The sequence below is a fragment of the Branchiostoma floridae genome, chromosome 9, assembly GCF_000003815.2.
Source record: "Branchiostoma floridae strain S238N-H82 chromosome 9, Bfl_VNyyK, whole genome shotgun sequence".
Lineage (NCBI taxonomy): Eukaryota > Metazoa > Chordata > Leptocardii > Amphioxiformes > Branchiostomatidae > Branchiostoma > Branchiostoma floridae.
The window spans coordinates 12043598-12054322 of NC_049987.1; the positions used below are offsets into that span (position 1 = coordinate 12043598).

A 10725-nucleotide genomic window follows, 5' to 3' on the forward strand; every position below is an offset into this window, starting at 1 on the left:
TTTTGGAAATATATTTAAGAACCGTCTGCAAGACACGTTTCTCTCTGGTTGGAGACAAGAATTAAGAAGTTTTAACAAACTCAGTACTTATTGTAAAATCAAAAAAGAATTCTGTTTCGAAAAATATCTTTCATCTGTTCAAAACAAATTGTTTAGAAATGACCTAACGAGACTAAAGATTAGTGCACACACCTTACAAATTGAAAAGGGCCGACACTACAACATACCAGCCAATGAGAGACTTTGTCCCACATGCCATAATGACATAGAAAATGAATTTCATTTTGTAATGGATTGTCCGACTTATGAAGAAGACCGTCAAAAGTTATTTCAAAATATTGTATGTAAGTCCGAAATTGTACTACCACATGCTAGGTCAGAGGTATTCCATTTGATATTATCATGTCCTGTTCATATATCTGCCTACGTTGGCCAATTTATTTACAACTCATTGCAAAAACGAGATAATGCTTTATGATACTCACTAGATTGTTTATACTGTTATATTATATTACATTAGTTGTTAGTTATTTGTATTAGTATATAGTTGTTCACATTGCCATACATTGTAACTGTTACAATTGTTGCGCAATAAAGTTATTCATATTCATATGTGTATCTTCAGTGTTGATAAACAAGTGTCCGTTGAACAGTTCGCATTGGCCAATGAAAGATCGTGAGCTGAATGAAACCCAACACCGGATACAGAAACATTATCCAAGACAGCAGGTGTTTAAAGGGAGGTCAGAGGTTATCTCCAAGCGGATGGCAACAGTCGTTATATTATACTCCATCTAGCTATAAATAAAAGCATAATGATCAACGTTATATTATCATCTTCTTTGATGGTTATGACTATGTAATTTGCGTGTATAATCTTCAAGTGATAGTCAATGGCGTTTTCTAGTGGAGTAAGCAGTGATAGTCAAAGGAAAGCGTTTTTAAGGCTTTCTCAAGCGTCGAAAAGGCAGAATCAGCCGTGTTAACGTTATAGGAGAGATATGTGTAAAAGATCTGACATCGATATGACAGAAATTATTTCTTTAAGATTCAATGTTTCTTAAGATTTTCAGCTTACGCTAGGTCCATCTCACCTCCATCATAATCAATGAGCGATGGGAATGTACCTTGTCCATAATTAAGGTCGTCCTTTTAAACGCATAGTTCAAATGTAAACACACCGCTCTCATCTGCCGTTAGGCTCAAGTTACATTGGATAATTGCAACACACTTAAGGCTAGGAGTGACCTCCTTTCTGTATTGTTCCTTTCACCTTACGTACCGGGGAAGCCGGGCGGAAAGGTAATGAAGCTGCACTGTGACGTCAGCCCGGGACCGAATCAGCTGGATATGAAGTAGCGGGGGATAAAGGCGCGGACCGGTTCGCACCGGTTTGTGTTGATGGTATATAATTTATGCTAGCGGCGCTAGGTGCCGGGTACAGAATGTTATGAACCAAGCAAGCCGCTCACATTGCCGCTTACCGGCTCTGCCTCGGTAAAATGGAGTACGACGCGGCGCTGGAGCACCTCGGCCGCTGCGGCCGCTTCCAGAAAATCACCGCCATCGCTATGTCTCTAGTCGGCATCCCAGCCGGCTTTAACATGGTAGCGATGACTTTTCTGGGGGCTATGACTGACCACCGCTGCCGGCTGCACGACAACAGCCGGGGGTGGGCAAACGTGACAGAGGGACTGAACGCCAGTATACCCTGGGAGAATGTCGGGGGAACTTGGAGGCTGAGCCAGTGCAATATGTACGAGGATCCGATAGGAGCTGAGACAGGAGAGCGGAACGCCACCATAGAGACCTGCAAGTATGGCTGGGTGTACGACCGCAGCCAGTACAGCAGCAGCATCGTCACTGAGGTATTTACATCATCCTGACAGAGAGTAAAACAGATAGGAATGTTAAGATGCAACGTGCGTGATCCATATTGAAGGTAGCATCGAAACAAGATAGGAACTGCTCGCGTAAGGGGTTTTGCGAGCTGAAATAATGCGTCACAGTTAAAGCGTCCAGGGTGTCGTATTTCCGCCAACAAAGCCGGTAGGTCCCTTTGTTTGCGTCTCCTCGCCAAGGCCGCTGCAGTGAGACTGATACGTTTGCGGTGTAAATGTGGTGAAACACAATCACGATAAAGGGAACAATTGAAGCGAATAAAACGTTTGTATAGTTTTGTAAATGATTAATACAGTGTGATTTTGAAAGACCAGAGGTTGTACATTTCTGGGCAGTTCGCCATGTCTTTTCAGTTGTGTGACAAATGCCGCTTTAAGCTGAGGATGCCAGGCAGCTGCTAGAACCATTCTACTGAAAAACAACCTCAGCACAACCAAGGAGCTTTTATCAGTGATAAAAGCTCCTTGGCACAACACAGCCTTTATGTGTTACCAACAGGCTTGGAAAAGTTACAATTGTAATCCTTAAATTCTCCGTCTGCCTTTCAAAGCGTCTTAACCATTGGTTAATGAAAGGCTATGGATATCAGTAACAAATGCGGTAATTGTTCGGCTCACTGTCGTTACAAGGTCACTTAAACAATACAATTCCCTGTGATGCTCATACCTTATTCATACCCATGCATGTGCAATTATTTTTCAGTACATAAATAGATCTCATTGCACTGATACTAGTGATAGGAGATGTTTTTGCCTGTGAAACTCACATCGGAAATTGTCATCGATTGTTGTGGTGCTTAATTATTATGCTTTCTCACTGTAATAAATATATTCAGATCACATAACTGTGTTTATCTGATCCATCATGTAATTTTCTCTTTCCCATTTCGGGTTCGATACACCGTGAGTGGGAACAGTGGTACTAGGGGCCTGCGCATATGCACTTCTTATGTTGTTGTTTCCATAGTATGATGCAATTCGGTGGTCCCAACATGCAGCCTTCGCGTATGGGGTCGGGAAAGAAAGGGCAAAAAAGATCTATTGAATAACTTATGAAAAATATTATTTCTCAAACACATTGACTTGTTTGCCTTCTGAATCACTTTTGAGCCTGAAACGAAATTTTTCTCCTGTATGTTTGCATAATCGCAAATCAGTGCTCCTCCCAACCAAGAATATAAAACGCCGGTGTTACTAGCAGGTTTGCTAAAGGTAGCAAGCTCTCTGGGTCTTTTCGCTTTTTTTTTTGTCGCAATACACTTTTACTGGCCATTTCAAGCGGCAGCACAAACGACCCAGTACAAAAAGGAATTGCCAGCAATATTGTATTATGGGAAGAAGAAAAACGGGAAAAGTTCCAGAGAGCCTGCTATGGAGGCTATGCTGAGGGGGCTACCGAACCCATACTAAATACATCCGCATGAAGAACAAACATGCACCGAGCACTCACGTGTTTGGGGTAGTCACTACACATGGGCGTCATGGGATGGATAAAGCCTTTCAGGATTGCACAGCTTCAACCATAAGGGTCATTGACCTACTTGCATCAGGTTGCAAGAACTAGAAATTCAATGCAAATGAACAAGTGTTTTTTGCATATTTTCGTAAATGTTTTTATACGGGAATATATAGGTGCAAATATCTGTCTCCGGACAACAACTGATTCTGTGCAGTGTCAGATATTTCCGAAACGGAAGACCAGCCAAGAGACGCCAGTCTGTCTGTCTTCATCCCTCAAGCCAGATTGGAACTACCTGGCACAGCACAAATCAATTGATTTTAGATGCATATCCAGTTTAATCCACGCATAATTGAGCTGAGAAACTTTTCACCCGCTTTCTTTTATTCCAATTAAAAAACCCTCTACTGATGTGAAGAGCTTCCATCGTTGTAGATTTCGTCCATAAACTTGATGAAGATAACGTTATATGAGCATTTAGTTTTCGATAGATCATACAAGCGGTCTCCCGTTCGATGCATAATGCACATAGCGTGACTTCAAGTAAAGTGGAAACTCCACCAGTGAAATGATATGTCTTATAGTGTAAGATGCAGTTGTATACAGTGTCTATCCAGTCCAGCTAGACAATATTGTTCTTCTTACTCCATCCATCCCTTGGAATGTAGAACCGTCCCAAACACACGTTCTTCACGCATGAGGTCACCAAATCGATATATGGAGATCGCCTCTGACTCGATTTGGTGAGGATGAATTTATGGAGAATTGGGTTAACTTCGGCGGGCGCCATTCTGGCTACAAAACCCAAGCAAAAAATGACTCTGTGACTCCTCATTGTCTCCAGAAATATCACAAGGTCATCTTAAGGGGCCCTCCAGTTCCGGTAAAGCTGTGATGGCATATCAATCACGGATGGTCAAAGTCAAGCCCCAGTGTCGTGATTGATCTTCAGCACCTAGTGGTGGTGGATTGTATCCCAGATATACTGACGTCCGTTAGCTTGTATATGTTACATCCTATAGCTACCGACTGCGTTTTCCAATTAGAGTGTACATCTAACAGGAATAGATAACAAGCTACCAGCCGTTATTCTCCAAGCATAGGTTGGGTGGCGGAGATAGTGAGGGGAGCGAGGCGGTAAAAATCCAAAACACTAATATAATGGCACTCTCCACGACCCAACCTCTGCTTGGAGAATAACCAGCCGCAGCCATTTGTACAGTCCGACGCCACCCCGATGAAGTTTAGTCTACCTTGATAGACACTGGCTGAGGGAAGCGACTCTGAAAGAAAACCCTCCCTGATTAAACCAGACTTGAAAAAAACTAACAGAGAAAGCATTGTCTCCATTTACCCAAGGACGCACAGAAATTATTGTCGGATGTTTATACCATCCCTTTCTTTGTTCTTTGATTGAAATGATCCAATGATAAATACTCAACAAGCTTCTATTGCTATTATGTCCCTTTAGATTTCAAACATCCCAATGTTTTCAATATAACGTTAACTCGCTGTTTATCTTCTGTTTCCTCCAAAACAATTCACAAGTAATCCAGACCAAAACAAAAAGGTTGACTTGAGGCAGAACACTGGCCCGTGGGAAAAAAGGACTTCTTTCTCTCTACAGAATGCATAACAATCACACATGCATCATGTCAACAAGGACATAACGTCCTTGATGTCAAGGACAGCCTCGGTGTTTCGACAGGAAAGTCTATCCCCTGTACTTAACGTTTGTGACCGCATCTGAACTGTGAACAGCGACACCTGTGCTGCAGTACAAGGTCAACCAGTCAGAATTGCCCTGAAGAAGGTGACAAACGGTTACCGAAACGTTGGTTATGAATCAAACATCGTTTTCAAGCTGTGTAAAAAGGGTCTGTTTATTCAGGAAAGTCTATCGTCCTATGCAGTATTGTGGAAGTTGCCTTAATGCAAATGTGTCTATAAAGGTCGCTACTGTTGTTTATCGGGAGACTGCTGTGTTGTTTAGGTTCCGTGAAACACCTGTCTCCCAACAGGATCTATAGACAATAAATATTAGACGCTACCAAGTTACATCACGCACTGGCGCTGGGAGCGCATACAGAGGACACCTGAACTTGACAGCGTGTAACAAATATCTTTGTCTCTCGGTTGCAATGCGTATCAATTTTTAGTCTTCTGTTCAGCTGAAATGAAATGAAATGCCGACGTTGGTCGTTTATCATATCGCACCACACGCACAGGGCGATTCCCCACAGCAAGCACATGGGTTCGAATGTTCCTTTTGTTCTCACAAGTACTATCGTCTTTTTCTTAACTGTTCATTTTTTCACAGCTAGAGCCCATGACATAGGAGATATCTGTACAAAGGTTTCTTGTAGGATCGATGGATATTCATGAGAATTTCTGTGATGATTTCCAGTTCGACCTGGTGTGCAACAAGGCGTGGCTGACTGAGCTGGCACAGTCCATCTACATGTCGGGGGTGTGTTTGGGCGCCGTCTTGTTCGGGGCTCTGTCCGACAGGTCAGTATCTCTGTCTGTCTGTCAGTTTGTTTGCTTGCGAAAGGCACACACTGCAAAATAAATGAAGATAACCTGAACCATTGTGGCGTTGTGTGTGGCCGCTGTGGCGTAACTGGAGAAGTGTTTGGCTTGGAACCTAGAGGTCCTGAGTTCGATACCCGCCGTGCCCCGGACGTTTTGCCCTGTTGAAAAGTTACTTTACACGACCTTCCTCACTTCACCCAGGTGTAAAATGGGTACCTAACTTCGGTCGGGGAGGTAAAAGACTACCTTTACCTTCTGTTTGTACTTTGAACGTGGCACTTTTGAAATAAGTTACTAAAACTTGAGTGCGTGCAGTGCCACATTTTATCCTCGTCTGTCCAAAAGCGCTTAACGATGTCTTATGTCCACATCCTTTGGCCTTTGCTTGTATCCCTGTCAGGTACGGCCGGCGCCCTATCCTACTGCTCTGCCTGAGTGTCCAGATCCCTCTCATGTTCGCCGTCGCCTTCGCGACGGATTACGTCACCTTCGTCACTCTTCGGTTCATCATCGGGGCCACGATGAATGGCTTCCTCTACTCGGGTATCGTTATCGGTGAGTCATGAAAGGCAGAATTAAACCGATACGGTTACACGTTGGTTCACCAAAATGTCAGTTCGGCACAAGACAAGTCGTTTCGCAAAGAGTTGTCTTTTGGCGAAATGACTGTGGCGAACTGACATTGTGGCGAAACGACCTGTTACCAACCGATACACTTTTTTTCGTGGAAAGGCCTACTTTTGGGGCTTTTTTGATATGATTTATGAAACTACTTGGTGTCACAAAATATAAAAAGAATTATTGTTCTCACGCTTTCTACAGGTACAGAGGTGGTGAACACGTCCATGCGCACACTGTTCGGCATGTCCGTGCCTTTCACCATGGCCATCAGCTACATCCTGCTGGGCGCGCTGGCCTACTGCTTCCGCGACTGGCGCACCCTCCAACTCGCCATGTCCGTCCCGCTCATCCTGTTCCTGTCGTACTGGTGGTGAGACATTATTATCTTTACGGAGGAATTGTTTGCTGGCTGTGTGCTTGTTTGTTTGTACTGGCGTGTGTTCGTAGCTATTTGAATGTTGAAGGGTGGCAGGATGCGGGGCGGAAAATGATGTAACTGGAAGGGAACTGGAAAGTTTTTCAGTGTCCAAAGTGCCACAGCAAGGCAAGAAAATACGTAGACAAAAATTATCGAGAAATACGCAAAAACTGTAGATATTTAACGAGGATATGACGCCTCCAATTTCTTGTTTTGGTGGTTAGATTTTCTCCTCTTTTTATCAACGGAAAGCATAAAAGGCAATAGGAATAGAATAGGTGTGTAGATACATTTGGTCTGTTGACAAATTTTAGAGTCAAGCTTTCGAGGGCAAAAGTCAGATATTCCTGACCAAATAATTGCAAATCTGGATCACCCGAAGTGTCCAGGCAAGTTTGAAATTAAGAAAAAAACACTTACGTTTCCTTGCTACTGTTGTCCGCAGGTTGGCACCCGAGTCTCCCCGCTGGCTGATAACCAATCACAAGGCAGAGGAGGCGAAGGCGGTCATCAGGAAGGCGGCCAAACAAAATGGCGTCGAGATTCCAGAGAAAATCTACGAACTCATCGACAACAAAGCCGGGGAACAGGTAATACTGATTTCTGTGCATCTATGTATAAGAAGTTGGCATGTTGTTTCATGCATTGTGTGATCTCTATGCAAAAAAACACAACCTCAAACTCCTCTTTCACTTAAGGAGGATTCGTTAACGAATCCAGGGAAAGGAATAGAGAGGAATAGAGTGGGTTTGATGTCGACAAGTCACAAGGGACGACACAAACAGGAAGAGGAAGCGACGTAAGGATGGCAGGCAGGTAAGAACAACAACAAAAAAGCATGCTTTTGCCAATTGTAAAAATTGACATACAGTTGGCCTTTTTTCTGCACCACGAAAGACGACTGACTTGCAAAATGTGTTTCTGTATCTCATCTTTAGGGTTCCGATGCCCATGACTGTGGACCACGGACCTACACAATGCTGGACCTGATGCGCACACCCAAACTGAGATCCACAACCATACTGATATCCATCAACTGGTGAGCTTTCTTTTCCAAATCCTGGAAGCTATACCTGTAACATTTTGTAAGCTTGAATCGCAGTACTGTTCACATTTTTATTCTTCACATTTCATTGTTAATTTACCGAGCTTTCGTTGTGTAAGAAAGGAGTAAAAACAGTCTCCTGGCTCCCGGGATTCGAACCCGCACCGAGCCTAGGCCGCCATCGCCCAGAACCGCAAACCACTACGCTCACAGCCTTTGGCATGGTCATTACAGTTGCAGGTGGCGTTACAGTTGCAATATTGACCTTAAAAAACGACGTCTCCATCCAGGTTCGTCCTCTCTGCCGTCTACTATGGTCTCTGCGTGGGAACCGCGACTCTGGCCGGGGACCACTACGTCAACTTCATCACCAGCGCATGCGTGGAGCTTGTGGGCGTGTTCCTGGCGTGGTTCACCATGGAGCGGTGCGGCAGGAAGCTGCCCTCCGTGGTCTTCATGCTGCTGGGCGGCTGCGCATGCGCCGCAACTGCCGCTGTACCGGAGAGTAAGTCCAGATTTTTTTCTACCAAAAAGGGATTTTTTCTACCATAAAGGAAACCACAAGTGAGGGGGTTGACTGTGGCAAAGCTATTTCTACCAAACTCATAGCCTCTACCAGGCTCAACATGTCCCTGGAAAATACCAGTAGTAGAAATAGACAGACAAATAGACAGAGATAACATACCAGAGGAGTTAGCAGTCTCATAATATAGCTCGCTAACTGTAGTGTTTGGCCAGCAAACTCCTCTGGTATGTTTTCTATCTATTTGGCCAACTTTTACTATTTTCCACGTGGAACCTTGGTGGAGACAACCAAACTCATCCTACAGTATCATTGGGCCTTCAATCATGTTTGTATCTTTATCATATTCTACTTGTTCCTTCTGTAATGACCTCAATGAAAAGTGGCTGCCGACTTGATTTCAGGAGTAAACAAAGGTTCAAACAAACCTTACGCCTTGAAGTAACTTAGTAAGCTCCGAACATTCTCTCACCTTCCAGACTACCGTATGATCTCTACCGTGCTGGCCATGGTGGGGAGGTTCGGCATCAGCGTCAGCTTCAACGTCTTCTACGTGTACTCTGCAGAGGTGTTCCCAACTGTCGTAAGGTAAGCCTTCTAGATGTATATGTCTTAGGAAGTCTTCTCACTGTCTTGAGTCTTCCGTGTCTGTAGAATATTATTCTTCACTGTCGAAAGAATCTATTTGTATTCTGCAACTTACATGTATGTTCTAATGCCTATGTTTCTAGCGCAATTACTGAAGGCTCTAGGGCCAACAGGCCCCCAAGGAAAATCTACAGCAGCCCCCCTGAGCTAGACCCTGATAAACACGCACGATAGATATTAATGAGATCGGACCAGGGTTTCCACATGCAACCTACTTTGTTTCCTAACCGACCGTTTGTTTCCGTCCACCAGAAACATGGGGCTGGGTGTGGCGACCATGTTGGCTCGGGTGGGCGGTATCATTGCACCGTTCGTGTACCTGCTGGCGGACACCTGGCGGCCCCTCCCCCTGCTCACCTTCGGCATCATGTCCATCTTCGCCGGCCTCACCATGCTGACCATGCCGGAAACGCTGGGGAAACCGCTGCCAAACACCATTGCCTCCGTGGAGAACGTTAGGTACGCCTGAGACGGTTAGCAAAGCACAGCACCAGTATTGATTTCCACAATGCTAGAGCTGTGTGTTCGTGTATTCCTTCCATTTCATGTTGCTTGTCGTCTATTATCTGAAAATAGAAGATAGAAATATACGCCCAAAAGCCGTTACTCAAGCAGCTGGATATGATTTTGGAAACGGTCAGACGTTTCAGATAGTATCCACTATCTTTCGTCAGTGGCAATGAAGTGATATGGAAGAAACTGGTCTTTTATACCCTAATTATGAAAGAAGACACTTTTACTGTCCAATAGGAGACATCGTAAGATAAAGTCAAGCTGAAGACAACTTGGATTCCATTAGAAACATTTCTTACATCCACACAGAAGTATTTACACAACTCAATTTGTTTTCCAGCCAACTGCCCCCGCCCATACTGGTGCCGGATGGAGTGGTGCTCCCGGGCGACTCCGACAAACCACTGGTCGTCTTCCAGAAACTCACAGTGATGTAGACATGGACGCATCTTCAAAAGGAAAACAATACAGATATAACCTACAGATCTAAAGGATTCTTCAACATTACACAGATGAAGGTTATCGTATATCCCTTAACAATAACCATTGGCTAGTTGGGTAACCTTAATTGGCTGATTGTACAGCCAAACAGATAAATCAATAAATTCATAATGAAAAATGTATGTATTGGCAACACCTTTCCTGTGACATAATGAGTGCAGGGGCCATAGGTTGAGTTATCTAAAACTTTAGACCTTCAGTGAAACATGGCGACAGATAACGTTAGCAGTATCAAAATAGACCACCGAATGTCACCTTGGTCAAAGCTACTTATGTGTGTTTTACAACTTGTACTGTACTTGGGTACAAAGGTATAGTGTTTACGGATTTTCATCAAATTATCTCAACTCTTACTGGTCTTTCCTGTAAAATATACTATCACTGAGACTTTGTTGCATTGCTTCTTAGAGATGCTGTTTGTACATACCATGTATTAATGAATCAGTATTATTTTATCGGAGAAAAGTGAGATGTGAATTGCCATAAAATTGGAATTTTCCATTCTGCAACGGTTGTTCCGATTGGAAGTTGCCAAGAGAAAGTTAAGATATTGGTGTACGA

General features: G+C 43.8%; 1 protein-coding gene across 1 annotated transcript; it reads left to right on the plus strand.

Moving 5' to 3' along the window:
* Nucleotides 1-1334: 1334 nt before the first annotated feature.
* On the plus strand, nucleotides 1335-10722 carry LOC118422820 (organic cation transporter protein-like). The gene is made up of 10 exons (XM_035830598.1): nucleotides 1335-1868; nucleotides 5768-5871; nucleotides 6296-6450; nucleotides 6718-6886; nucleotides 7380-7524; nucleotides 7873-7973; nucleotides 8270-8484; nucleotides 8982-9090; nucleotides 9403-9609; nucleotides 10004-10722. The coding sequence occupies exons 1-10, from the start codon at nucleotides 1503-1505 to the stop codon at nucleotides 10098-10100; spliced, it is 1668 nt and encodes a 555-aa protein (XP_035686491.1). The 5' UTR covers nucleotides 1335-1502; the 3' UTR covers nucleotides 10101-10722.
* The last annotated feature ends 3 nt before the right edge of the window (nucleotides 10723-10725 follow it).